This window comes from Saccharomyces paradoxus, chromosome II, assembly GCF_002079055.1.
Source record: "Saccharomyces paradoxus chromosome II, complete sequence".
NCBI classification, from domain to species: Eukaryota; Fungi; Ascomycota; class Saccharomycetes; order Saccharomycetales; family Saccharomycetaceae; genus Saccharomyces; species Saccharomyces paradoxus.
Window position 1 is genome coordinate 82,975 of NC_047488.1, and position 27,545 is coordinate 110,519.

Genomic DNA, 27,545 nt, shown 5'->3' on the forward strand with positions numbered 1-27,545 from the left:
TTACTAAAATTTATAGTACAGGAATGGTTGTGGATCCAGATGAAACTTAGTTTACATCAAAGGTTATGTCGCGCAATATTCACTACAGTACGGCTTAGCAAACGCAACCACTATTTTAAGAGTTAAAGCCTTTACAGGGTTCTCACAGATACAAATTTGTTTTCTTCTTTGGCACTCCCAAGAATGTTTGGGGTGTCAGCGTTAAGAATGACGAAGAAATCCTATATCCCAAAAATAAATACTAGGATTTCGTGACAAAAATTAAAAACGGGAAACATGATGTAGCTAAAAATCTTTAAGGATCAGTAATGAGGATTTTATATAATTGCACGAATCAACTCTTCAAAAAAGGCCACCAAATATTCAGGGATCGGTGTGTTTCTATTCTATTGTCGCGTAAGAAAGGCTATCACATATGGGGAGAAGAACTCAGCCACATTGAACTACTTTCGAAACCGCGTAGTCGGAAACGACATTCCCCCGTACCAAAACAAACGAAAGGACGTGAAAGCTAAATGAATAACATGGCACTAATAATTTGGCAGAAGAAGAAAAAGAAAAAGGAAAAAGAAGCTAAAACTTTACGGTTCCCTTGGGATATCCTCTGATTTACATCCGAAGAATTGGGTGCGTAATTAAGAGCAATCTTCCGTTTCATCAAGCAGTTTTACTGCACCAGTCTATAGAAGCAATAGTTTTACTGGCAATTCCAACAAAGTTCTAATCCGAAGTGACTCGAAGACATTGCAATAAAAAAGAGTAGAGGATGAGTTTCGAAGGAAATACCCTAGGCAAAGGGGCCAAATCTTTTCCTCTGTATATTGCAGTGAATCAGTACTCTAAACGAATGGAGGACGAGCTCAATATGAAACCAGGTGACAAAATTAAAGTCATTACCGATGATGGGGAGTACAATGACGGCTGGTATTATGGGCGCAATTTGAGAACCAAGGAGGAAGGTTTATACCCAGCGGTATTTACCAAAAAAATAGCAATAGACAATGCAGAAGGTCTGCGTGAAACACGAACCCAAGAGAGTGGCAATTCTGGCGTCAAGTATGGAACTTTAAATGGTTCTGCGAGTAAGATAGGAAATATTTCCTCGCAGAAACAGGAGAACAGGTACACGTCATTGAAAAGTACAATGAGCGATATAGACAAAGCTTTAGAAGAACTAAGAAATGGTTCAGTTGAACAAGAGGTATCAAGATCCCCCACAAAAGTACCCAAAGTGAGCGCTCTGGAGGTGCAAGATGAAGAGACCCTGATTCAAGATAAAACCCAAAACGAGGGAAACGCGACGCACGACTCGATATTTTCAAGTACAGCGGATTTGAACTTAAGTTCCGATTCTTTAAAGAACATAAGTAGGTCAAATATATCAACAAAATCCCTAGAACCGAGTTCAGAACCTGTCAATTTATTAGACCCAAAAATGGCTAAAAATTGGAGCCCAGAAGAGGTTACTGATTACTTTAGTTTGGTTGGATTTGATCAAATCACTTCCAATAAATTCAAAGAGCATCAAGTCTCCGGGAAAATACTATTAGAATTAGAGTTAGAACACCTGAAAGAATTGGAAATAAATTCTTTTGGGATAAGATTTGAGATATTTAAAGAAATAGGGAACATCAAATCCACAATAGATTCGTCGTCAAATACACTGCATAGCGACTACACCACCTTTGCTTTTGAAAACCAAACAGCCCGACTAATGCCTGCAGCCACTGTAAATAGAGACGAAATTCAACAACCAATTTCCTCCAAGTGCAACAAGCCACCAGGCGTGAGCTCTGATAGAAAATCATCTTCGGGCACTACAGAATTGCAAAGACCGAGCTCGGTTGTTGTTAATCCCAACTTCAAACTTCACGACCCAGCTGAGCAAATTTTAGATATGGCAGAAGTTCCTAATTTGTTTGCTGATAAAGACATTTTTGAATCACCGGGAAGAGCTCCAAAACCGCCATCATATCCAAGCCCCGTTCAACCACCACAATCGCCATCTTTTAATAACAGATATGCAAGTAACAACGCCAGGTTTCTCCCTCAATCAACAAATTCATCCAAAAACAAGAACTCAGCCGTTTATTCAAATGGACTAATTCCAAAATCTTCGACATCTTCCGATAATTCAACAGGAAAATTCAAATTTCCTGCTATGAATGGTCATGACTCGAACTCTAGGAAAACAACATTGACATCTGCTACTATTCCTTCCATTAATACGGTTAATACAGACGAATCTCTACCCGCAATTTCAAACATATCTTCGAATGCTACATCTCATCATCCGAACAGAAATTCCGTTGTCTACAATAGCCATAAGAGGACTGAATCTGGAAGTTCGTTCGTTGATTTATTCAATAGGATTTCAATGTTATCGCCAGTCAAGTCAAGTTTTGACGAAGAAGAAACGAAGCAACCTTCAAAAGCTAGTAGAGCAGTTTTCGATTCAACACGCAGGAAGTCGTCTTACGGACATTCAAGAGATACCTCACTTTCTGGAATGAAAAAGCATAGGAGAAACTCCTCTATATTATCCTTTTTTTCTTCGAAGAGTCAATCTAATCCAACGTCGCCAACAAAACAAACTTTCACTATCGATCCTTCTAAGATGACTTCCCATTCCCGCTCCCAGTCGAACTCCTATTCGCATGCAAGATCACAATCTTACTCCCACAGTAGAAAGCACTCCTTAGTTACTAGCCCCTTGAAAACTTCTTTAAGCCCCATAAATTCCAAATCCAATATTGCCTTAGCGCATAACGACACATCTAATAGTAATGATAAAGAGGAATTATCTCAACCGCGTGAAGGTAAGCACAAGCACAAGCATAAACATAGGAGCAAGCACAAGCATAACAGTGGCTCCAAAGATAGCCCCTCTGAGGAAAAAAGCAAAAAGAAACTATTCTCTAGCACCAAGGAGTCATCCGTCGGAAGCAAGGAATCCAAAAGATCTCCCAGTGAACTTACCCAAAAAACTACCAAATCGATACTTCCCAGATCGAACGCTAAAAAACAACAAACATCTGCTTTTACTGAAGGTATACGCTCCATCACAGCAAAGGAATCTATGCAAAATGCGGACTGTTCAGGCTGGATGAGTAAAAAAGGCACTGGCGCTATGGGCACTTGGAAACAAAGGTTTTTCACACTTCATGGAACAAGACTTTCTTATTTTACGAACACTAATGATGAAAAGGAGCGTGGCTTGATAGACATAACCGCACATAGAGTCTTACCTGCCAGTGATGATGATAGGCTAATTTCCTTGTACGCTGCGAGCCTAGGAAAAGGAAAATACTGTTTCAAATTGGTTCCTCCGCAACCGGGGTCCAAGAAAGGACTAACCTTTACGGAGCCTCGTGTCCACTACTTTGCAGTCGAGAATAAATCCGAAATGAAGGCATGGTTATCAGCCATAATAAAGGCTACCATCGATATTGATACAAGCGTCCCCGTTATTAGTTCATATGCCACACCAACAATACCTTTAAGCAAGGCGCAGATTTTATTGGAAGAGGCTAGGTTGCAAACCCAGTTAAGAGATGCTGAAGAGGAAGAAGGAAGAGATCAATTTGGATGGGATGACACTCAAAATAAAAGAAATTCTAATTATCCAATCGAACAAGAACAATTTGGAAAAACCAATGATTACTTAGAAAGTTCAGGATTTGAATATCCTGGTGGCAGACTTTGAGAGCTGCAATCCTTAATTGCTTCTTGATCAATTTAAACACCTTAATAATTAATATTTAATAGAACACAGTATAGAGTAGAGATATAATGTTTTTAAGCAAAAAGTTTACTAATTAATAAAATCAAATCAAGACTGATAATATCGAGAAATTCACCATAGCGACTGCAGACATAGATGTTTTCATCTTCCATATCATTAGAAATGTTATCATTATTATTACCATTAACGTTATTATTATTAACTATTACTATTACATTTACTTAAAAATAAATATGAGACAACGAGGAACAAAATATGTGAAAACGTTTAATATGATTCGATTTGTTATATTTTGGCCAATCTGTGTTTATTCCTGCATATGACACTTTTGTAATTCATCGATGATAACTTGGTTACCTTTTGGATCCAAATTCATAGCAACAGTTAGTTCTTTTATTGCATCTTTTTTCCTCCCAACTATTCTATATGTTTGACCTAACAAATAATGGGCTGTCGCGTCGTCAGGAACAAGCTTCACCAATTCTTCAAAAGTTTGCAAAGCAACATTATACCTTGTCATAGAATAGAGTAACTGACCCATCTTATACTTGGATAGCGAAGAAGTCGGTTGCAAATGACACGCTAGTTCATAATATTGTAGAGCCTTTTCCTTATAGCCCAGCTTTTCTAAAGAACCACCACAACAACAGATCAACACCACATTGACGGGATTAATTGATCTTGCCTTTTCAAAATATAACAATGCTTCTTCATATTGGCCTAATTTCATAGCGCTTGTACCCAATCCGTAATATGCATTGTAATGTTGAGGATCACAAGCTAGCGCCTTTCTATAGCATGTCTTAGCAGAATCCGAAGAATCGTTGGAGGAATGCTCATGACCTTGCAAGGTATATGCGTATGCAAAATTTGGGTCTAGTTGAGTGGCTTTTTCAAAGGCTTTTATTGCAGCATCATGATCTTTTTGCAATGATAGCAAATTACCTATGCAGCACCAAGTTTCGGGTTTGTTAGGCATTGTATCCATTAGACCATTTGCTAAATTAGAAGATTTAACCTTGTCATGTAAGTGCCATAACAGAGTCGAAAATATTTCCATATCTTTTACCCTTGCAGGTTGTAGGTCTTTCAACCTATTGAAATACTTTAATGACATATCATAATTAATGATCTCGAAATGCAATTTTCCTAACTGCACCAAACACCATGGCATTGTATCTTTGATGTGAGATGGAATTTGAGATTCGAATAGTCTTATTGCTTTGAACGAATTGTATTGTGATGATGACCTTAATATTAAAGCAAAATTATACATAATTTCAGGCAGCGTAATTGAATAATCGCTCGTCAGTATCGAGTTACTGATTATTAAAGACCTTGGATTTTTCTTAGAAGTGGTTAACCTGCCTGTTGAGGAATATAGATTTCTCGGTGTTTTGAAAGTTGTTTTATTCATGATATTATTATTATTATTATTATTATTATTATTATTATTATTATTTTGGTGGTTCCTGTCGTTGTTTAACAGTTTCGATGGTGGTGTTGTTAGAAGTTTATTTCGGTTATAAACTTTAGCCAATGAGCTTATTGTAGGTTGTTTGGAGGACGGAGATGCTAAGTTCATGGAAATGTTATTCGGGAGCGCAGAAGATGTCTTGTTGTTGGTTGCAGAGTTTTTAGGAGTTTGAATATTTTTGTTCTGATACGCCCTTATCGATGGGTTTGCCTGTTGCTGTTGCTGTGACCTTGAGAAATGCTGAATGGATGAAAAAGAAGATGCTGATGTAGAGGGGGGAGAATTAGACGACTGAAACGGCGTATTCACATTATTATTAATATTATTGCCGCTGGTTTTGTTTGTTTTTGAATATAAGCTAGGTTGTGAACGAGGTTCGAAATGAGATAATGATGCAGACTGAAAGGACGAAGCTGCATTGTTATTGTGACTATTGCTTTTTTGTCTTGTGATGTCGAAAAAAACCCTTTTGAGATCCACGGTAGCTCTCATTTTACAAATGGCTTCGTATGATTCCCAGAGGTAAGGATTAATAGCTAGTGCTTCAGAATGATAAAACGCTCCCTCCTTGGAATGGTCCAGTTTCATATAAAGATTACCTAATAGACAGTTCAAAGTGGCCAGATCAGGAATATGGACGAGGTTAGAATTCAGCACTGCATTTATATGCGTACTACTGCCGTTCGAAGAAAATACATTTGTTATTGAGAGGAGAGTGAGTATTGCTTCGTTCACTCCCTGCGAAAGCTGTAAAGCACAACGGCCGAATATGTAAGCGATACCAAGATGATACTCCTTGAATTCCTTGGAGATCTGGAACGCAGTGTGGTAGCTTTTATTGAGAAACAGCGAAAGCACATATAGGTAAACCGCATCAGACCAGTAAACACTCGATTTATCGAGAATGGAGCACTCGGCATAGAGCAGTTCGGCCAAAAACTCTGCAGTACTGTAGTTCAATTGCTGAATGGCCTGCTGGATGCAGTCCTGAAGCTGTATGATCGTGTTCAAGGCTTGATCATCCAAGCTGGGGATTCCTCTCGAGAGGGTAAACGGTGCTAACTCAGGATTTACCGCCATGCCTATTTTTATTATGTATCCTGCACGAAACGTTCGTGTCGTTTTATAGATAGATATGCAGTCACCAAAACAGAGTCTGAAAACTTTCACCGGCTAGGTATGGTTTTTGATAAACTTTTCTGTGGCACCTTTGCTTACACTTTGATCCTTTTGGTTCACTTTAGCCTACTGTATCCTTTTGATGCCCAAAAAAAAAAAACTGAGCGCGGGTAATAACATTACAATAAATAGTAACAGTACTATATAGGCAGTATAGAAATGGTTTAAAACAATATGATGATGTGGTATTGATAGATTTGTTTAGTTAAGCTTCTTTTCCATAGCACTGGTGGTACGGAGATGGCTTTCTGCGGGGGTGTTCGAACCAGATAGTTGCGTCAAGGCCAACAGAAGCAATAGGACAGCGTTCAATCCCAACAATAGCGTGCTTGCCTGTGAGTTTGGTGGATAAGAATTCCAGCACCACTCGTGGAGGGCGTACCAGATGGGCCCAACGAAGAAGGGCATTCCCGACCAGAAGATCAGTATAGGCAGAGTCCAGTGATACCAGGATAGGAACTGGTAGTGGAGCGATCTTGAAAAGAGCACGCCGATGAAGTTGGACGAGATCAAAATGAATGGAATTGTCTTGGCGGGACTGGTGTTGACGACAGCATTTAGTCTCAGTGGATGGCGCAGGGAAGACCATAAATCCGGAAGGATGCGAGGGTATCTTGTAACAAATAGCGTGGTGAGCGCTATTAGGTGGCTGATCAAAAGGGCCAAGTGAAATCTTTTATCATTGAAAGCCTCTTCGTCCATCATTTGCCAATTGATACTCCACTTGTACAAAAACTTTCTGCCGAAATTAAAAGCACAGTGCATGTACTGTTGTGGGAAACTGCGCAGGAAGGGCGCTGCAACTGTGATTTGCCAAGCGATCATGGTGACGAGATTCAACATGGTCAGGACTAGGCTCGCGTCATTAAGGATAAATAGCGATATCATCATTGCAGGGAAATACAACAGCGCATTCATCTTGATGCTCACGGCCATGCTGTATGTTGCAGAGATCACTAGCGCGAGAGACTTCTTTAACTTGGGACGCTGACGACACCTGCTGCTTACGATAGCCCCCAAAACCGTAGTGACCATGAACAAAGTCGTGAAGCAGTCATTGAACAACCGTAGCACGTAAATAGAGTGTAATCTCTTAGAAAGGCACGCCAATACCACACACCACGGTGGTAAATGTAAGAAGTAGTAACACACCATTTGCAACGCCAGTGTTAAGAGATACAAGTATCTGAAAAGCGTCTGCCCGCGTTCAACGTGGTCCATGCCCTCTGTTAGCCAGTACATGATCTTATAGATCAGGACATGGCCCGCTGGATACACCAGCGGGCCCGTTCCACCACTCACCTGAGAGTAGTCCCGTATGCCATCGAGCTGAATCATCTCGATCTGCTCCATGTACGCCTTATAATCGATCTCTGTGTAAGCTACGTTCTTGATGATGATCTTGCACAGCATACTTTCGAACAAGACCAGCAGGGGCATGATGATAAGGTTGGCCCTACGATCAAAAATCAGGTAGCGCACACCGTCCTTGAAATCCTGCCACAGGTCCAGCGGAGGTCTGATAAATTGCTCCTTTTTCAGAGACTTTTCACTTTGCGGAGACTCTTCACCCTCCATAATATTGGTATTTATCTTTCTCTCTCTCCACACACTCTCTATGATACTATTTCCAATCCCAATCAGCATACTGTGTTGCTCTTAACTTCGATAGCGAAATTTCTTCAGGTTGTTTACAGCACCCAGCAACCGCGCACACAACGGAAGGGTACAAGCATTTTACCTGCAAGGCTGTCCATAAAACAGGAATAAAGAGTGATGTAAGGTTTAGAAATACCTAATGAGACATCCTACATCTGCTGCAACAGTTGTGGGACGCTTCTGCAATGTATAACCCTGTGTTTGTTGTCCCTAGCTCATCGGTTCCCAGGGTCCACGTTAATTTTTCAATTTTTTCTTGCGTCTCGAAGATTCAGGCCTCGAGAAATTTGCCAAAATTTTTTCACTTGATACTAAGAACTATATATGTTAGATATCATGCTAGCACAGAGGAGATAGGTAACCAGTTTAAATACTACAGACACTATCCGATAGTGCAAAGCAAAAGCAGCATAGAAGAAAGAGTACTCCATTTCTAGCTTTTTCTCTTTTTTTTTCCATTCGTTTCCTGTCCTTTTTTTTCTGCATTGTGGCACCTAGAACAAGAGGTACCTTCCATCCTTCGCTTAATACTTGATACGACTTTTTTGGTTTCTATTATTATTATTTGGTACTATTATTATTTATCATTTGGGGTTTCAGTTTTTTTGTAATCATTATCTTTTTTTGCTCTAATTCAGTAAGACATCGTACATATGCCAGGCCAGATAATCAGCATTCCGTTTTTGTCGCAGAACGAAGACATGGATAAATACCTGCTGGAGTATCGCAGTTTGAAGCTACTTCACCAGCCCAGTAATTCCTTCCAGTCTCACAATGCCCCCTCTCACCAGTCAAGCTACCATTCGCATTACAATCACATCAAATACAACAACACTGGTAGCTACTACTACTACAACAACAACAACAACAACAGCAGCAGTGCGAACCCTCATATCCAGGCTGGTCTACAGTCTATTAACAGATCTATACCATCATCTCCATACGGGGCTTACAATCACAATAGACCTAATGACGTACCATATATGAACAACCAAAAGAAACATCACAGATTCAACGCCAACAATAACTTGAATCAACAGAAGTATAAGCAATACCCTCAGTATTCCTCTAATCCCGCGGTTACTGCGCATCTGAAGCAAACATACCCTCAATTGTATTACAATAGCAACGTCAATGCTCACAACAGCAACAACAGCAACAATAACAGCAACGCCAACAATATTCTTTACAACCAGACACAATTCTCTACAAGGTACTTCAACTCAAACTCCTCCCCCTCGTTGGCCTCTTCCACCTCGAACTCATCCTCTCCGTACAACCAAAGCAGCTTTGATTACATCCTGCCATCAACGACAAATCTATCGTCGTCATCATCAAACAACTCTACGCACACCAACCCGACCACTGCAACATCCACGTCCGCCGACTTAATCAATGATTTACCCAAGGGCCCTACGTCCAGTTCGCTCATCTCTGATTTGCAATCTCCGCCTGCTGTGCCTTTCCTACCAGCCAGCCAAACCCTGCTCATGTCCTCCGCCACATCTTCCTCCATTGGCACCAACATAAACCAAACGCAACCTTCACCATCTCCATCGCAGAGGGAAGATTTTGCGACGGTACCAGTGAACATGTCGTCGTCCGCGTCGCTCTTGATGAATGATTCTTCTTTGGGATGGGGGTCTAACCACATGAATGTATCTTCATCTTCTCAACCAGCATCGTCAAGACCCTTTGGCATTTGGAATACTGACATGAGCGTTTGGAGTTAAGTTGGTTATGTATTTTTTTATGTATATTATTATCATTACTATTATTATTACTGCTATTATTTATGCACGGTTCCTATTTACACGCGGCGTTTTTTATATTTTACCATTGAATATTTAAGATCTCTTTGAATTTTTTTTCGAATTCATTTGCCTTTATACGTCCCTGGCTTCGTCTCATTCCTTGTCCAATTAAGAATTTTAAAGAAGATTTTTTTTTACCAGAGACCAGGTTCCGTATAAAAGTGTCATCTGTATGCTGTACAATGACATCGTTACAGAGATTCATCAATTCTTGAGGGTCGACTTGATTAATCGCATGTAATTCATATTCCTTGATCAGTTTTGAAAAATCTGGAATAGACAAATTCTGGCAGTTACTCTGTTTAAAAGTTTCCAATATGTGAAATAGTAACATCTTACCACTAGTCGCGGATATTACCTCTTCATGTAATAGCTTTAAAAACTGGGCGAAAACTGCAGGAGGCAAGATTTGTTGTGCTTTCGTCAATGGGACTTGTAGCTTGTTCAAATCACCCAGGAACTCATGAATTATCCAATTTGTAGGTAATTTCGTGCTGTTATGTTCATCAACAAGCTTAGAAAATTCACGGAAGGTGTCTAAGTAGTACAATCTCAACGCCTCATGATTGTACATGTCGTTTTGGTTACTATTATACGTCAAAATCTTGGCGTCCTTCAATGACAATTGATAAGGTTTCTTCATGAGCATTCTCATTATATCATCAGGTAGTTGAGGCATCAGCTCTTTCACACCACTGGTAACGTCTGGTGCAAGGCTGATATACGGCAATTCTGGATCAGGCATGTACCTGTAATCAATCGTCGTTTCTTTGCTTCTCAACTTCACCGTGGACGAACCTGTCCAGCCCCTTGTTTCTGGCTCCATCAATGAGCTAGTGTCGCCCCCCGAAATCAGCCCAACCTGTCGTTGATATTCGTACTTGATGGCATTGATGATGGAACTAGTATTGGGTAGATTTTTTAATTCAACTCGCGCATATTCATTAATTGACAGGTTGACATCCACTCGCATGGCGCCCGTCTCTAAGTCCCCAGAGGAAATGTGCAAATGACGCACCAAATTCTGGTATTTTTTAATAAATGCCTTAACTTGTTTAATATCGCTGAAATCTGGTTTGGTTACCAACTCAATAAGCGGGACGTTCGACCTATTTAAATCGACCAAAGTGACAACGTCTTTTTCTGTATCTGTATAGTGTGATTTCCCCGTGTCCTGCTCTATCTGCAACTGCAAGATACCAATGTCCTTGGATAATTCATCGATGCCATCCAGTCCCTTGGACAGATTGATTTTCCCACCTCGAGCAAACGGCCTGTAATGCTGCGTCACTTGATAGCCTTGAGGTTGGTCTCCGTAAAAATAATGCTTCCTATCAAACTGAGACACGCTATTTACCCGAGAATCCAATGCCAAGGATAGCTTCATGGCGAACAAAATTGCTTCCAAATTCAAAACCGGCTGCGTTCCTGGCAGAGCTATGTCATAAAAACTAGTATGATGGTTTGGTGCATCCACTAGAGACGTGGCGCTATTCGTAGACTGTGAAAAAAGCTTGGTTTTGGTGTTCAATTGCGTATGAATCTCCAATCCACATTTCAATGCATATTCCTGCCTAAAGGGCATACTCTGATTACATGTGACTTTGGTCCTGGCCAAAGAATAGAATCGTGCCAGCCGCAGCATATTCAATTCCGAATTCTGGTCTCTTTGGCAGCAATGCCAACTATAATACTATTACTAGGTGTTACGATCAAGTATATCATGTCATCCTTACTACTATTGTAAGTACTGCTAAAATCCTACCAAAAGAGGGAAAATAAAGCCCTATCTGAACAAGGGTTATATAAATATTAGATAAGGGTATATGATAATAAAAGTAGTAAACCTAAAATCCGAAAGTTAACTTCTTAGGGCTTCTAAAATGTTCAAGAAGTGTCAGTTTTCGATGGAGATTGTTCCAACTCGACTCTAAAGTTCAGATATTCTCTATCGTACCTGAAAACGTTTAGAATGAGCCATAATTATGGATATTTACTTTGTGACACCCTTTCTATGTATTTTATATCGTTTTACACGGGTGCTTGTTACAACTAAATTTATAAAAAAAATAATTTTTCGAGATGGGACAATAATATAGTAGAATTCTGAACGTATTAGAGCACAACTCTTCCGGAGGATTACCGGAAATCAGGATCTAAAAACGGACAAAAAAGACCAGAGAGCGTTGATTACTTCTTCTTCTAGGCGGTTGTTCATGTTTCAAAGTTTTTTCCACAACAATGGGCCCGCTGCTGCCGGTGAAACGTTTTCAGATAGCAGATCGTACCCTTTAACGAATCATCATGAAGTGCCTCGGAATGGATTGAATGGATTAAATGAGTCTGCTTCTTCTGCAGCCAAACTACAGCAACAGCAACCTACACAAATATTAAGCTCATATCCAATTGCCGGTTCCAATCCGCTTATGAGGGCGGGCGCCATGGGGGCGACTTCGGGCAGCATCAATCCTAATATGTCCAACATGAATGAGCATATTCGTGTTTCCGGGATGGGAACTTCCAAGCCCCTGGATTTGGCAGGGAAGTACATTGATCATCTACAACATAAAGATAGTAACACTCCGGTACTTGATGAAAGATCTTATTATAATAGCGGGGTAGATTATAACTTTAGCAGAGAGAAAAATGGTTTAGGAGCGTTTACTCCCTTTGAAAAGCAAGACGTGTTCGATATTCCGGACGAGATTTTGCATGAATTTTCGACTTCACAGACAAGGGCTGATATGGGTATTTTCCCAGAGTTAAATCGATGTTGGATAACTATCGATAATAAACTGATACTCTGGAATATTAACAATGATAACGAGTACCAGGTGATAGATGATATGAAGCATACCATTCGGAAAGTCGCCTTGGTAAGACCTAAGCCAAACACGTTCGTGCCTGCCGTGAAACATCTCCTTTTGATATGCACGACAATGGAGATTTTCATGTTTGCTATTTCCTTAGACAAAGCCACAAACGAACTCAATGTATTCAATACGCATTTGTCTGTCCCCGTGCAAGGCATTGATATAATAGACATTGTGTCTCATGAAAGATCGGGTAGAATTTTCTTCGCTGGCCAAGGCAGTGGTCTGAATATCTGGGAATTGCAGTATTCAGGCTCCGACGACTGGTTCAATAGCAAATGTAGCAAAGTTTGCCTGACAAAGTCCGCTCTATTAAGTCTTCTTCCTACTAACATGCTTTCCCAGATTCCAGGTGTTGATTTTGTTCAGGCGTTGTTCGAAGATAATTCTAACGGTAGCGGTGGATATTCGCAAGAGACTATCACACAACTAACTATCGACCAACAAAGAGGCATAATTTATTCATTATCTTCCAAGTCCACCATCAAAGCATACGTAATAACAGAAAAATCGCTGGAAGGACCCATGTCCATCGAGCCTGCCTACATCAGTAGAATAATAGGTACCACGACAGCAAGGGCCGCGCCAATTTTGGGCCACAAATACCTGAAAATTGTTAAGATAAGCTCTGTCGCACCCGAAGAAAACAACAACCTGTTTTTGGTTGCTCTAACAGTAGGTGGTGTGCGCTTGTACTTTAATGGTTCTATGGGCAGGTTCAACATCGAAGCTTTGAGGCTAGAATCAATCAAGTTTCCCCCAAGTTCTGTAACTCCTGAAGTCATCCAACAAGAATTACTACATCAACAACAAGAGCAAGCGAAGAGAAGCTTTCCTTTTTTTTCGAATATAATGTCTTCCGAACCAGTCCTCTTGAAATTCCAAAAGAAATCATCTGTATTACTAGAGACTACAAAAGCAAGTACAATTATTTCCCCGGGCATATTTTTTTCCGCCGTGATCAAATCATCCCAACAAACGCATCAGGCAGATAAAAAAGAAAGCTCGTCCACCGCTGGAACAACGGCTACCACTGGTTCTAAAACTGCCAACCAGCCACCAGTTACTTTACAACACAAGCTTTTCGTTAGTGTTCCAGATTATGGTATCTTGAAAACACACGGTAAGTATGTTGAAAATGCTACGTTCTTGGAAACTACCGGCCCAGTCCAACAAATTATCCCATTATCAGGGCTTTTCAATGCAACGACAAAGCCACAAGGATTTGCTAATGAATTTGCAACACAATACACATCAGAGACCTTAAGAGTAGCAGTTTTGACGAACGCTTCTGTCGAAATCTATAAATACCGTACTCCTGACGAAATATTTGAAGATTTAATCGATAATCCACTGCCATTCGTGTTAAATTATGGTACCGCAGAAGCTTGTTCGACCGCGTTGTTTGTTACTTGCAAATCAAACAAATCTGAAAAATTAAGATCTAATGCCCTAACTTTTTTAACGATGGGTATTCCCGGCGTCGTCGACATTAAACCTGTCTACAACCGTTATTCCGTATCTACAGTATCCTCTTTATTATCAAAGCCCAGTTTATCTACTACAACAACGAATCTTCAACAATCATTGGCCGGTTATAGCAAACCCTCCCCCGCAAATAAGGAAGATTTCGATTTGGATGATGTAATATTATCCCCCAGATTTTACGGTATCGCATTATTAATTACAAGACTTCTCCGGGATATTTGGGGGAGGCACGTCTTCATGACTTTCACAGAAAATGGGACGACACCCCATACTTTCAATTCACCTTTTATTTCACTCACCTCATCTATAAATAACCAAAAAGGAGATGACATTTCACAGAATAGTAACATAATATCGAAAGTTTCTATTTCCAAGGATTGTATCGAGTACTATTTATCTTCAGTTAACATTTTAAATGAATTTTTCATTACTTATGGTGATTCTATTTCTCAAATATCAGCTCCCTACGTATTAGCGAACAATTCTAATGGTAGGGTTATTGATAAAACGGAAGAAGTTGCAAACCAAGCAGAAAGTATAGCCATTAATGCTTTGATCAAATTGGTGCAATCCATAAAAGAAGGTCTGTCATTCTTAAATGTGTTATATGAAGAAAGCGAAGTTGAAGGATTCGACAACCAATACCTTGGTTTTAAGGATATAATCAGTTTTGTAAGCTTAGATGTCCAAAAAGATTTGGTCAAACTAGACTTTAAAGATCTATTTGCTCCAAATGACAAAACAAAATCATTAATTAGAGAGATTTTGTTATCCATCATTAACAGAAATATCACCAAAGGTGCATCCATAGAGTATACTGCAACAGCTTTACAAGAACGCTGCGGGTCTTTCTGTTCTGCAAGCGATATATTAGGATTTAGGGCTATTGAACATCTCAGAAGGGCTAAAGAAATTGGCTTGCGCAATTACGATTCATTAAACTATCACCTGAAAAATGCTACTGCCCTGCTTGAACAAATTGTGGATGATCTTTCTATTGAAAAATTGAAAGAAGCTGTATCGATGATGCTGAGTGTAAATTATTACCCAAAATCTATTGAATTTTTATTGAATATTGCCAACTCTATGGACAAAGGAAAATTAGCTTGTCAATATGTGGCAAATGGATTTTTAGAAAATGATGAAAGAAAGCAGTATTATGATAAACGTATTTCAGTTTATGACTTGGTTTTTGAGACTTTAATAAAAGTCGACGAACTTGCAGAAAAAAAACCATCGTCCAACACTCAAAACCAAGTTTCAATATCTAATGACGATGAAGCAAAACTGAGAGAGAAAAGTTACGAAGTCGCTCTAAAGTATAATGATAAATTATTTCACTATCATATGTATGATTGGCTCGTTTCTCAAAACAGAGAAGAGAAACTACTAGATATGGAAACTCCATTCATACTCCCTTATTTAATGGAAAAGGCAGGTAGCTCATTAAAAATATCTAATATTCTATGGGTTTATTATTCAAGAAGATCTAAATTTTTCGAATCTGCTGAAATTCTTTACCGTTTAGCCACATCGAATTTTGACATCACACTCTTTGAAAGAATTGAGTTTCTTTCACGCGCTAATGGATTTTGCAACAGTGTGTCCCCACTAAGCCAGAAACAGAGAATTGTACAACTAGCTAGCAGAATCCAAGATGCATGTGAAGTTGCTGGTATTCAAGGTGATATATTATCACTTGTGTATACAGACGTAAGAATAGATCCCACTATTAAAGATGAGTTGATTAGGACTTTAGATGGTAAAATATTAAGCACAAGTGAGCTGTTCAATGATTTTGCTGTACCCTTAAGTTACCATGAAATTGCTCTATTCATTTTCAAGATAGCAGATTTTAGGGATCATGAAATGATTATGGCCAAGTGGGATGAACTATTCCAATCTTTGAGGATGGAATTTAATAATACCGGTAAGAAAGAAGATTCAATGAATTTCATCAACTTACTGTCTAATGTATTAATTAAAATTGGTAAAAATGTCCAAGATTCTGAGTTTATTTTCCCCATTTTCGAACTATTTCCCATAGTTTGTAATTTTTTCTATGAAACACTACCTAAGGAGCATATCGTATCAGGATCGATAGTTTCCATCTTCATAACAGCGGGTGTTTCTTTCAACAAAATGTACTATATTTTAAAAGAACTAATCGAGACATCAGACTCCGATAATTCCGTATTCAATAAAGAAATGACTTGGTTAATACACGAATGGTATAAGTCGGAAAGGAAATTTAGAGATATTATCACCTACAATGATATCATTCACTTGAAGGAATACAATATTGATAATGATCCAATTGAAAAATACGTTAGGAACACTGGCAACAATTTGGGCATTTATTTCTACAAAGAATAAAAGTTTTCTTCATCATATAGATAGTGGGCTAATGTACGTATATATTTTAATGTATCAAAGAGGCCTTGTAAGACGGTAAAGTTAAGGGTGTCGGTTTAAGCTTTTCTTATGTCAAATATAATTAGTTGAATATTTACTTAGTATTCTTTTCCACTATACAGTATTTAAAATTTCTGAAAGAAATCGATCTTATATAAGAAAGACAAACGAGCAGGCTGGAGAGAATCGGATTTTGGCGGGCAAGAAAACATTTTATGAAGAAAGATTTCAACTCCGCCGAACTGTACCGTTCGTTTTATTTGTTTTTTTTCACTCCTTTCTGGTTTTTTATGTTTTATTTTAAATTTTTTCCTTCTTTCTGATGCATTGAGCAAATCGTGATCTCTTAGTAAATATCACAATAAACCCATATGTGTTTCGAAATACTTGCGAAATCTTGACTCCATTGTGTACAAACTTCTTAATGAATATATATATATATTTTTTTTTCCCTTGTTTTAATTTTTTTTTCGGATTTTTTATGTAAACATTCTTATACCGGGACAATAGCTGGCGAATAAATCCGTAGAGTTTCGACTTCAGATGTTAACGCTTCATTTTCTTTTTTAAAAAAAGAACTACCTGCCAAACGTATTCTCTCCTGAGTAAGTGACATACAAAAATCCGTCCTTATCCTTGTGTTCTTGATATATAGCAGACATCAACGCCGCAGTGGGTGGCAAAGTGTCATTGACAAAAATGAAAATGGCTTTCTCAGGGGGGAGCATAATTCTCTTTCTTATAACGTAAACAAATTGCCCTACAGTAAGATCTGCAGGAACTAGATATTTACGCTTATCAATCTCCGGAATATCAGACTTTTCAGCTTTTTCGCAAATCACAGGTATCCTGTTCTTAAACCTCTCAGCAATCCTTTCTGATTCGGCCTTCCTCTTTTCAAATGGATATTCAGACTTAAACGTAGATTTCATGTTTCTGGTAGTTATTTTATTATATTTTTCTCAACTTTCCAGTTACTGGATTCTCTTATCAATCCCCTCCTCAACCTTTAACGGTTCCCCTTTTTGTATTTCCATATTTATATCATGTATTTTGCCGCCGCCAAAAATAACGAGTCTCCGGGTGATGATATATCATGTGCTATGATATATACCACGAGCATTGTATAGCAGTGACAGTGGAGGTAGCTAGCATTACATGACTCTAACTTAAACGTAAATTTATACATATACATCTATATCACTTCGAGTAGAAAAAATTTTTACGTATTTATATGAGTTGTTTTCATAATTTGAACACCTTTAATTTGAAAATGGTGTCATTAATAGATTGTTCTTCGTCACCAATTGGGTCCGTCTTTGAGCCGTCATATTTGGCGATATCGGATCTACAAGTCTTGCTTAACATATCAAAATGTTCTTTGACAATGGCCTCAAAGTCGATAGTATCTTTAACTAGTTCGTACTCCACTAAAACGTCGTCGGTGGCTTCCAAACCACACTTCTTTCTCAACTTTTGGATTCTGTTGACCAGTTCTCTTGCGAGACCTTCACTCTTTAATTCGGAGTAAATATTTGTATCCATGATGATTAAGACGTCTTGGTCGGTTCTAGCTTCTTGCCCAGATTGAACCGCTGATTCTGGTAAACCTCTAATAGCGTTCAAATCACCTTTAACCAACTCAATACCGGCGACCTCTAGCTTTCCAGTTTCCAAATATTTCCGTACTTCCTCAGAAGTGACTGATGGAAGGGCATCTTTCACCTTCTTTGCGTCTTTTTTCAGCTTCTTACCCAACACTGGCCAATCAGCAACTGCTTTATACTCAACACCATATTTGGCCTCATCAGAGGTGATAACAATGTCACGAACATTTAATTCTTCGATAATGTAGTTCTTCAAGGCTTCAACATCCTTTAGGTATGATTCATCACTATGCAAGATGACCAAGGTCTTTAATGGGGTCTTCAAAGAAATAGTTTTCTTTTCACGAATATTTCTACCCAAATCGATAACAGATTGCATTCTCGAAACTGCAGTTTCAATGGCTTCGTCGAAGTATTCCTTTTTAACTACTGGGTAAGACAAGAAATGCACTGATCTTCCGTCCTTACCATATTGTGCTAAGACAGATTCTGGGATGTACTCCTTCAGTCTCAAATAAATGTTTTCTGATAAAAATGGGGTGAATGGAGCCATGGCACGAACAAATGTGAACAAGGCATCGAATAAAGAATTTAATGCCTTCAAACAGTCCTCAGCACCGTTTTCACCCTTCAAACGACGACGATTAAATCTAATGTACCAGTTAGTCAACTCGTCAATGAAATTCAACAACTTTGGAACGACGGTGTATAATTTGTATTGACCCATTTCTTCATGAATAAATTGTACTAGAGATTGCATAGAGGCTAAAATCCATCTGTCCATGACATTATCACTTTTCACAGAATCATCAAATTTGAAGTCGATATCGGACGTCTTTTTCAACAAGGCAATTTGACCATCCAAAAATTTAAAAGAGTTCCACCATGGTAGCAAAACCTTTGAAACAACTTCTTTAACGCCTTCTTCTTTGAACTTCAAACTTTCAGCCTTTAAAACAGGTGAATTTATCAAGTACAATCTTAGAGCATCCGCACCATATTTGTTCAGAACAATAGATGGATCAGGGTAATTTTTCAAGGATTTGGACATCTTCCTACCATCAGCAGCTAAGACAATACCAGAGACGATGACGTTCTTGTATGGAACAGAGCCAAATAGATGGGTACCTAAGACAGATAGCGTGTAGAACCAACCTCTCGTTTGATCTAAACCTTCAGAGATGAAGTTAGCTGGAACTCTTTCGTCGAATTTTTCAGTGTTCTCAAATGGATAATGCTGAGAAGCATAAGGCATAGAACCAGATTCAAACCAACAGTCAAAAACTTCTTCAATTCTCTTTAAGTCACCCTTACCTTGCTTGGATGGAATTGTCAACTTGTCAATGACATCACGATGCAAGTCGGTGATGTTGTGCACACCAGTTAATTCTTCCAGTTCTTTGATAGAACCAACACAAACGATCTCCTCGAAATCGTCCGAAACCCATAATGGAATTGGAGTACCCCAATATCTGTTTCTGGAAACGTTCCAGTCACGGGCGTTAGCGATCCAGTTGGCAAATCTTTTTTCCTTGATGGTGTTTGGAACCCAGTGAGATTTCATGACAGAATCCAACATTTGAGGGACAATGTTTTTAACACGAACGAACCAAGCTGGGACAGAACGGTATAACAATGGGGTATCGGATCTCCAGCAGAATGGGTAAGAATGGCGAATTTGGGATGCCAATAACAAATTTCCAGTATTAGTTAAATACTTAATAATCAACTTATCAGCGTCCTTGACATAAACACCCTCGAAATCAGGAACATCTTTGGTGAATCTACCAAGGTCATCAATAGCATTAGGTAAGACGGAATCTTCTGATATGACGCCTCTCTTCAAACAAGCAGCGTTATCTTCTTCACCAAAAGCCGGAGCGTTATGAACAATACCAGTACCGGAATCACTAGTAACATAATCATCTGAAATAACTCTAAAAGCAGTTTCACGGAACTGTTCGGCGAAATATGGGAACAATGGTTCATACTTCAAACCAACCAAATCAGAACCTTTAATCTTCTCCACAACCTTGTATTTTTCGTTCTTAGGCTTCTTGTATAAGGTTTTGATCAAAGATTCTAATAGGATGAAATAACGATCTCTGGTTTCGTCATAAATCTTTACATATTCGAAATCAGCGTTAACACATAACGACAAATTGGAAGGCAAAGTCCATGGAGTCGTGGTCCATGCGACCAATTGAGTTTTTTCCTGACCAATAACGTTGAAACCAATGGTAACAGCTGGGTCGTTGACATCTTTATAGTTTTGCTGAGCCTCAAAGTTACTCAAAGGAGTGGTTAGACCAGTAGAGTAAGGCATGACTTTGAATCCACGGTAAACTTGACCTTTTTCGTGAAGTTGCTTGAAAGCCCACCATGTGGACTCCATAAAGGATGGGTACATAGTCTTGTAATCATTGTCGAAATCAATCCAACGACCCAAACGACCAATAGTTTTTCTCCAGTCGCTGGCATAAGTCATAACAATGGATCTACACTCATTGTTGTAGTTTTCAAGACCATATTTGAAGACATCATCTTTGCCAGTGATACCTAATTTCTTGTCAATGATATGTTCAATTGGAACACCGTGTGTATCCCAACCGAATCTTCTTTCCACATGATGGCCTGTCATGGTAGCGTATCTTGGAACAATATCCTTAATAGTGGAAGCAAGGATATGACCATAATGAGGAGTACCAGTGGCAAATGGAGGCCCATCAAAGAAGGAAAACTCCGGCTTGTCTTCTGTTAATTCTAATGAAGTATGAAAAGCATCTATTTCATCCCAAAGGGCTAGAACTTTTTCTTCTTCCTTTGGAAATGAGAAGTGTGTGTTATTCTCGGACATATTTCCTTGGTTCTTTTGAAGCTCTTAGCTAAAGGTAGTAGGAAGTCGAGTTATATCACTTTAGTATAAAGCGCAAAATGATATTTTTCATGTCTAAGAGTCATCATCGTTTCGAGATTTCTTGCGTGCTGCGAATACAAAAAAAAAATTTTCGTCATCATAGATGGATTACCCGCCATCGTATAAAAGGTTAAACACAAATAAATAGTAGCTAAATAGAATTATGGAAGATAATCAATCAACCTCTTCCACTGTTGGACCAGAATCTTGTCCACCCCCTGCAGCACCTGAGTTGGGCATGGATCCGGGGAAACCACCGGGACCGGCCGCTCCAGGACCCGCGTCGGCACCAGCACCGTAAAACTTGGTCATTATTGGATTGGCAATGCCTTCCAACTCCTTTTGTCTATCCTTATATTCGTCCGTAGAGGCTGCTTGCGAGGCATCTAGCCAGTCAATTGTTTCTTGAGAAACTGTTTCTAACTTCTTTGCATCATCCTCACCCACCTTTTCTCTGAAACTTGCCTCATTTATGGCATTTTTTAAGGTGAATGCATATGATTCAAGCTGATTCTTGGCCTGAACTCTTTCTGCCTCCCTTTCGTCATCAGCCCTGTATTTTTCAGCTTCAGAAACCATCCTATCAATGTCATCCTTCGATAGTCTACCCTTATCGTTGGTGATCGTGATCTTGTTACTCTTACCAGTACCCTTTTCCAAAGCCGACACATTAAGAATACCATTAGCATCGATGTCGAAGGTGACGTCAATTTGGGGCACACCTCTGGGGGCAGGTGGGATGCCGCTTAATTCAAATTTACCCAACAAGTTATTATCCTTTGTCCTTGTTCTTTCACCTTCGAAGACTTGAATCAAAACACCAGGTTGATTGTCAGCATAGGTTGAAAAAGTTTCCGATTTCTTTGTTGGAATCGTTGAGTTTCTAGGAATTAACTTGGTCATTATACCGCCTGCAGTTTCAATTCCTAGGGACAATGGTGCAACATCTAATAACAACAAATCCTGTGTCTTTGTTGATTGATCACCAGTTAAAATAGCCGCCTGAACTGCCGCGCCATAGGCGACAGCCTCATCTGGGTTGATAGAACGGTTAGGTTCTTTGCCATTGAAGAAGTCAGAAACTAATTTTTGAATCTTTGGAATTCTGGTAGATCCACCGACTAAAACAATTTCATCAATTTGGGATTTGTCCAGCTTCGAATCCTTAAGCACTTTTTCGACTGGGTCCAATGTAGATCTGAACAAATCAGCACATAGTTCTTCAAATCTTGCCCTTGTTAATGAAGTATAGAAATCCATACCTTCAAACAATGAATCAATCTCGATAGAGGTTTGAGACGAGGAAGAAAGTGCTCTCTTGGCTCTTTCTGCCGCAGTTCTCAATCTTCTTAATGACCTTTGATTATTGGAAATGTCCTTTTTCGTTTTCCTTTTAAATTCAGTGGCTAAATGATTCACCAACCTATTATCAAAATCTTCACCACCTAAATGAGTATCGCCTGCAGTGGCTTTAACCTCAAAGACGCCCTCATCGATTGATAGTAAAGAGACATCAAAAGTACCACCACCTAAATCAAAAATCAGAACGTTATGCTCAGCCCTCCCTTTCTTATCCAGGCCGTAAGCAATTGCTGCTGCAGTGGGCTCATTAATAATACGCAAAACGTTCATACCCGCAATGGTTCCAGCGTCCTTAGTGGCTTGTCTTTGAGAATCGTTGAAATATGCAGGAACAGTTACGACAGCATCATTGACTGTAGTTCCCAAGTAGTTTTCAGCAGTTTCCTTCATCTTGATCAAGACCATAGAAGAAATTTCTTCAGGCGTAAATGTCTTCGTTTCACCCTTATATTCTACTTGCACTACAGGTTTACCATCCCTGGATATAACTTTAAAAGGGAAGTGCTTGGCATCAGTTGTTACTTCAGGATCATTAAACTTACGACCAATCAACCGCTTTGCGTCAAAAACCGTATTATGAGGATTGATAGCAGCTTGATTTTTAGCGGCGTCACCAATTAATCTCTCAGTGTCTGTGAATGCCACGTATGATGGTGTGGTCCTATTACCTTGGTCATTTGCAATGATCTCTACCCTGTCATTAGCAAAATGAGCAACACACGAATAAGTTGTTCCCAAGTCAATACCGACAGCTCTAGACATTTTTCTTTATACCGTTGGGTGCCTATATTACTCGATCAATGACAACCATCGGCGAACAAAAACATTCAACCCACCAATTGCAGTGCCTTAAATACCCTGCCGTTTGCTTCTAATTGTACAATACAACACATCCCTTAACCATCTTCTGGTCACCCTTGTGGCTGCTTCTATAATATTCTATAACTTTCCACAGCGATCCCTAATTAAGGGCTCCCTTAACCTCCACAGGCATCAAGCCATATACATTCAATGATAGCGCCGCACGATGATTGCTATCACCTTTGGTAATAGATACCGCCAGCAATAGTAGGTTTATACTCATCTTCTTCCTCATCCTCTTCATCGTCACTGAGATCATGAACAATAGAGTCATCTTCATTGTCTTCACCAAGTAATTCTGGATATTTGTCCTCCATTATCGTTTTTGTGTTGGGCACGGAGTTTTTCTGAAATGAAGAATACAGACAAGTACTCCAAACTTGTTCATTCAACAAGATGTCTGAATACTGCTCAGGTAAGATTTTTATCTGAAAATATAAGATTTCGTCTAATTTACCGAGCATATGTTTAGGCACCGAAGCGCTTGAACATATGAGTTCAATCATCGCGTGCCATTGCAAACTCGACCCGTAGTTACCGAAGAACATGGCATTTAAGAACGCAAACTGTAGTTCTCCAAAATAGTTATTACTTGAATGTTGAAAAATTCTTTCTAGTATTACAGTGTTCAAGTAGTAGGACTTGTCTAAAAAGTCCTCCATTTCATGACCAGATCTTATAGCTTCTCTTGATTTGAAGTTTATTATGGTATAGTTTAAGCAATGCGCAGGATCATCTTCATTCCCGCTTTCCATTTTGGAACCGGCTTTTTGCAAGCTGTATTTTAGTAGTTCATTTTCTTGTACTGTGGTCATCGAAGAATCCACGTAAGAGAACCCGTTTTCATCTTGCCTTACTACCTTTCGGATTTTATCCATTTGAACAAACTCAACAAGATTGTGCCACATATCATCTTCGTCAATTTTAGGATACGAAATCATCATCTGCCGTCCCATTAAGTCATGAACGATATTCTCGAATTTTGCATCATTCGGTTCTTCCATCATTTCGTAAAGACCACCTTCGTGATTGTATTGGATGTAATAGTTTCCCATTGTAGAGTCAAACCAGTAGCCATACCTCAAACTAGAATTATCTGCATGCTGAAAATGGACTACATGGACGTGTCCGATGGGGATATCCTTGATCCCGTGAAAGGGCTGATTCTCCTTAACATTAAATGAATACTGATCAATTCCTATAGTTACCTCAATCGGAACAGATGTAAATGGTATACTGTTCATTGCAAGCCTCCGATATTTTGTTTTACACTCGCATTTCCCAACGATAAGGTGGATCTCAGGTGACGATCCCTCATTAAGCCCTAAACCTTCGAAATATTTGTGTTCGTGTGTCGCGATTTTTTTCCGCTTTCAATATGTGTCGTTTCTTCATTTCTTGGTTCTTATAAAAGGGCACCGCAAACACCTCCTAGTACTTCCTTTTTCCTTTTTTACCCTTCATTGTTTTGGTCTATTACAAGTTTGCCATTGTAAACTCTAAAGAAAACATGCAAGCACAAATGCACTCGTGAAAAACATAGATAGGTGTGGTCATCTAACTATTTTTTTTTCAAAGTAGCTAAACGGTGCTTTTACTCGTAGAAAAACTCTTGTTTCAATTTAATATGATGAAAAAATATATTAACACAGACCTGTACTGAACTTTTCGAAGTTTTGCAGATAACAATATTGCTTTTTTTCTCTGACTACTTACCTAATTCTTGTTTTTACAAATCTTTTAGTTTAAAATTCCTACCCCATATCAAATAAAAATTCTAGAGTGTAGGGTACGTGTCTTCCAGTATCGCTTGTGAAAAAGGTGGTAAATGATATGATAATTAAACACACATAATAATAGCATATATGATATATAAGACTATATGAAGAGATGAGAAGAGAAAAACATTCATAGTATTTTCATTTCATCTATTTCTTAGCAGTCAATCTTCTTAGGTAGAAAGCTAATTCTTCACCTTCCAAGATGTAACCATCACATCTACCGGATTGACCTGGTCTGGAAGAGATACAAGCGTATAATCTACCGGCGCTGAATTGAGATTCAACAGAAGACTCGATCTTGGCAGAAGCAGCTCTAGCAGCCCACTTTCTTTCAGCGTTCTTGCTCTTGGCAATAGTTTCTTCTTCCTTGGCGTTCTTCTTCTTACCCAAGGTTTGACCGTAATGAGCTTCGAACCATTGTCTGAATGGAGTAGCATCAATTTGGACAATGGCAGCCTTGGTCAAAGTGTTAGTTCTAACCAATTCATTGTTGGATGGATGGTAAACAACACCAGCAATTCTGGTCTTCTTGGAAATACCTTCAGAAGCCCAAGAAAAGTTACCGGTCTCAATTCTTAGAGCTCTGTATTTCTTGTTACCACCTCTAGTTCTGACAGAGTGGATTCTCTTAGCACCGATCTTGGTGTTGGCTGGTTGACGGCCTAATTCGAACTTTCTCTTCTTTCTGAATTGAGCACGCTTGGCACCGGTAGCGGATCTTTTGTGACGAGAATCACGAGAAATACCCATTTTGTAACTGTAACAAAAATATCAATGACGCTAGTTAGTAAATAAAGAACATTTAAAAGTGGTGGAATTTTTTTTCTTATCTTGAAATATGCTTTGCATTATCTTCATCTGGTTTTGTGAAAATTTCCATGCGTTTTCAAAAGATTCTTAGTTTGAGTATATACGGCTTCAGTTTAGCGTTCTGTTTCTGTGTCAATATACATCGTCCTTTCTAGTCGAGTTCACTTTTCTCTATTATCGGTTCCATTCAAAGAAAGAACCTGCAGCATTCAAAATGATAAGTAGTTCCATTGCACATATGACTATAGCACATACTTTTTGTCCTGGTGTGTTTATAACGTCTTCTTGTGAGTACTAGAAAGCAAACCGTAAGTGGAATTTCATATAACTTAAAGATACGCCTGCAAATAACGTATATGAAGCAGTTCCATCCCGTAACACCATGAACACTGCGTAAGAGAAAGCGCTCAAGCTTTCCCAGCAATGTCCAGTGTATCAGACTGAGTGGGGAGGAGAGAAACTGGGCTGGGTATGGCATTGGTGAGGCCGGCCTGCTTACAGCTCAGTGACCTTTCGAGCACTTCCGGCGAGAAAATTAATGAAACAGGACTCTCCAAGCGGTATTTCAGAAGATTACGAAATGAAAAATTTGCAAAAGTGCTAGGGTGTTCGCAGAGGGTGTGTGGATGTAAAAGTCACCAGAAATTTCCAGCAGATAGAAAAAGAAATGGACGGAGACAAATCCGAAAAGGGACATATATCATCACTATAAGTAGGTTCTCATCGCTATTTGGCAAAGAGACACTTAACAGGACTGTAAGCACATCACCATATTGTACATTATTAACTGAAATGTCAACGTATGACGAAATCGAAATCGAAGATATGACGTTTGAGCCTGAAAACCAAATGTTCACATATCCTTGTCCCTGTGGTGATAGGTTCCAAATATACCTGGATGATATGTTTGAGGGCGAAAAAGTTGCAGTTTGTCCCAGCTGCTCGCTGATGATTGATGTTGTTTTTGAGAAAGAGGATTTGACTGAGTACTACGAGGAAGCGGGCATACAGCCTCCTGAGCCCATCGCTGTTGCTGCCTAAAGATGATAGGTTAGGTCGACAAGACAAATGGAAATAAATGACAGAGGTATATGACTTTAGTAACGCAAGCAGAGATGAAGGTTTGCTTCTCCGCAGCGCTCCGGTAGAAACTACTAATCAGAAAACCAAGAGGAATAATGGAACAATTTTTGCTTAGGTCTGCAGACTGGGTTCTTTTGCTGCATATAAGGATACTAGGTAAGTGTGTGTAATTAGTTTTTTGTACATGACGTATAGGTTAAAATGACTTATACACATCACATCATGTTGTTGCATCTCTTTTCTTTTTCTTCTATGCTTATGTTTAATAAAATCTCATCTCAAATGGCTGTGACAAATTTCACCGGAAAGGCGAGGGATTTTTCTGTTGACATTATCAAATTAGCTTTTTGTCAAATAATGAAAAACTTAAGGAAGTATATAAAAGTAGAGTTTATAATCAGAGGTGGGCTGAGGCAATTTTCACCTTGTTGAGTGTCACGGAAGCTACAGATACGAAATTGCATACCAAGAGGC

At 39.1% G+C, this 27,545-nt stretch overlaps 13 protein-coding genes across 13 annotated transcripts; 4 read left to right on the forward strand and 9 right to left on the reverse strand.

Moving 5' to 3' along the window:
* Positions 1-766: 766 nt before the first annotated feature.
* Positions 767-3,706, forward strand: BOI1 (Boi1p; the record flags this gene model as incomplete). The annotated part of the gene is made up of 1 exon (XM_033908628.1): positions 767-3,706. The coding sequence occupies one exon, from the start codon at positions 767-769 to the stop codon at positions 3,704-3,706; it is 2,940 nt and encodes a 979-aa protein (XP_033764519.1).
* Positions 3,707-4,052: 346 nt separating this feature from the next.
* CDC27 (anaphase promoting complex subunit CDC27) lies at positions 4,053-6,302 on the reverse strand (the record flags this gene model as incomplete). Its single annotated transcript, XM_033908629.1, has 1 exon — positions 4,053-6,302. One exon carries the CDS (start codon positions 6,300-6,302, stop codon positions 4,053-4,055), a length of 2,250 nt encoding a protein of 749 aa, XP_033764520.1.
* A 300-nt stretch (positions 6,303-6,602) lies between these two features.
* Positions 6,603-7,979, reverse strand: ALG3 (dolichyl-P-Man:Man(5)GlcNAc(2)-PP-dolichol alpha-1,3-mannosyltransferase; the record flags this gene model as incomplete). The annotated part of the gene is made up of 1 exon (XM_033908630.1): positions 6,603-7,979. The coding sequence occupies one exon, from the start codon at positions 7,977-7,979 to the stop codon at positions 6,603-6,605; it is 1,377 nt and encodes a 458-aa protein (XP_033764521.1).
* A 734-nt stretch (positions 7,980-8,713) lies between these two features.
* SPAR_B00290 (uncharacterized protein) lies at positions 8,714-9,793 on the forward strand (the record flags this gene model as incomplete). Its single annotated transcript, XM_033908631.1, has 1 exon — positions 8,714-9,793. The coding sequence occupies one exon, from the start codon at positions 8,714-8,716 to the stop codon at positions 9,791-9,793; it is 1,080 nt and encodes a 359-aa protein (XP_033764522.1).
* Positions 9,794-9,893: 100 nt separating this feature from the next.
* Positions 9,894-11,519, reverse strand: PET112 (glutamyl-tRNA(Gln) amidotransferase subunit PET112; the record flags this gene model as incomplete). The annotated part of the gene is made up of 1 exon (XM_033908632.1): positions 9,894-11,519. The coding sequence occupies one exon, from the start codon at positions 11,517-11,519 to the stop codon at positions 9,894-9,896; it is 1,626 nt and encodes a 541-aa protein (XP_033764523.1).
* A 571-nt stretch (positions 11,520-12,090) lies between these two features.
* On the forward strand, positions 12,091-16,611 carry NUP170 (Nup170p; the record flags this gene model as incomplete). Its single annotated transcript, XM_033908633.1, has 1 exon — positions 12,091-16,611. One exon carries the CDS (start codon positions 12,091-12,093, stop codon positions 16,609-16,611), a length of 4,521 nt encoding a protein of 1,506 aa, XP_033764524.1.
* A 617-nt stretch (positions 16,612-17,228) lies between these two features.
* Positions 17,229-17,582, reverse strand: ATG8 (ubiquitin-like protein ATG8; the record flags this gene model as incomplete). The annotated part of the gene is made up of 1 exon (XM_033908634.1): positions 17,229-17,582. One exon carries the CDS (start codon positions 17,580-17,582, stop codon positions 17,229-17,231), a length of 354 nt encoding a protein of 117 aa, XP_033764525.1.
* Positions 17,583-17,895: 313 nt separating this feature from the next.
* On the reverse strand, positions 17,896-21,114 carry ILS1 (isoleucine--tRNA ligase ILS1; the record flags this gene model as incomplete). The annotated part of the gene is made up of 1 exon (XM_033908635.1): positions 17,896-21,114. The coding sequence occupies one exon, from the start codon at positions 21,112-21,114 to the stop codon at positions 17,896-17,898; it is 3,219 nt and encodes a 1,072-aa protein (XP_033764526.1).
* A 234-nt stretch (positions 21,115-21,348) lies between these two features.
* SSA3 (Hsp70 family ATPase SSA3) lies at positions 21,349-23,298 on the reverse strand (the record flags this gene model as incomplete). The annotated part of the gene is made up of 1 exon (XM_033908636.1): positions 21,349-23,298. The coding sequence occupies one exon, from the start codon at positions 23,296-23,298 to the stop codon at positions 21,349-21,351; it is 1,950 nt and encodes a 649-aa protein (XP_033764527.1).
* A 275-nt stretch (positions 23,299-23,573) lies between these two features.
* AAR2 (U5 snRNP complex subunit AAR2) lies at positions 23,574-24,641 on the reverse strand (the record flags this gene model as incomplete). Its single annotated transcript, XM_033908637.1, has 1 exon — positions 23,574-24,641. One exon carries the CDS (start codon positions 24,639-24,641, stop codon positions 23,574-23,576), a length of 1,068 nt encoding a protein of 355 aa, XP_033764528.1.
* Positions 24,642-25,325: 684 nt separating this feature from the next.
* On the reverse strand, positions 25,326-25,928 carry RPS8A (40S ribosomal protein eS8; the record flags this gene model as incomplete). Its single annotated transcript, XM_033908638.1, has 1 exon — positions 25,326-25,928. One exon carries the CDS (start codon positions 25,926-25,928, stop codon positions 25,326-25,328), a length of 603 nt encoding a protein of 200 aa, XP_033764529.1.
* Positions 25,929-26,780: 852 nt separating this feature from the next.
* KTI11 (Kti11p) lies at positions 26,781-27,029 on the forward strand (the record flags this gene model as incomplete). Its single annotated transcript, XM_033908639.1, has 1 exon — positions 26,781-27,029. The coding sequence occupies one exon, from the start codon at positions 26,781-26,783 to the stop codon at positions 27,027-27,029; it is 249 nt and encodes an 82-aa protein (XP_033764530.1).
* A 153-nt stretch (positions 27,030-27,182) lies between these two features.
* SPAR_B00380 (uncharacterized protein) lies at positions 27,183-27,535 on the reverse strand (the record flags this gene model as incomplete). Its single annotated transcript, XM_033908640.1, has 2 exons — positions 27,183-27,321; positions 27,438-27,535. The coding sequence occupies 2 exons, from the start codon at positions 27,533-27,535 to the stop codon at positions 27,183-27,185; spliced, it is 237 nt and encodes a 78-aa protein (XP_033764531.1).
* Positions 27,536-27,545: the final 10 nt, after the last annotated feature.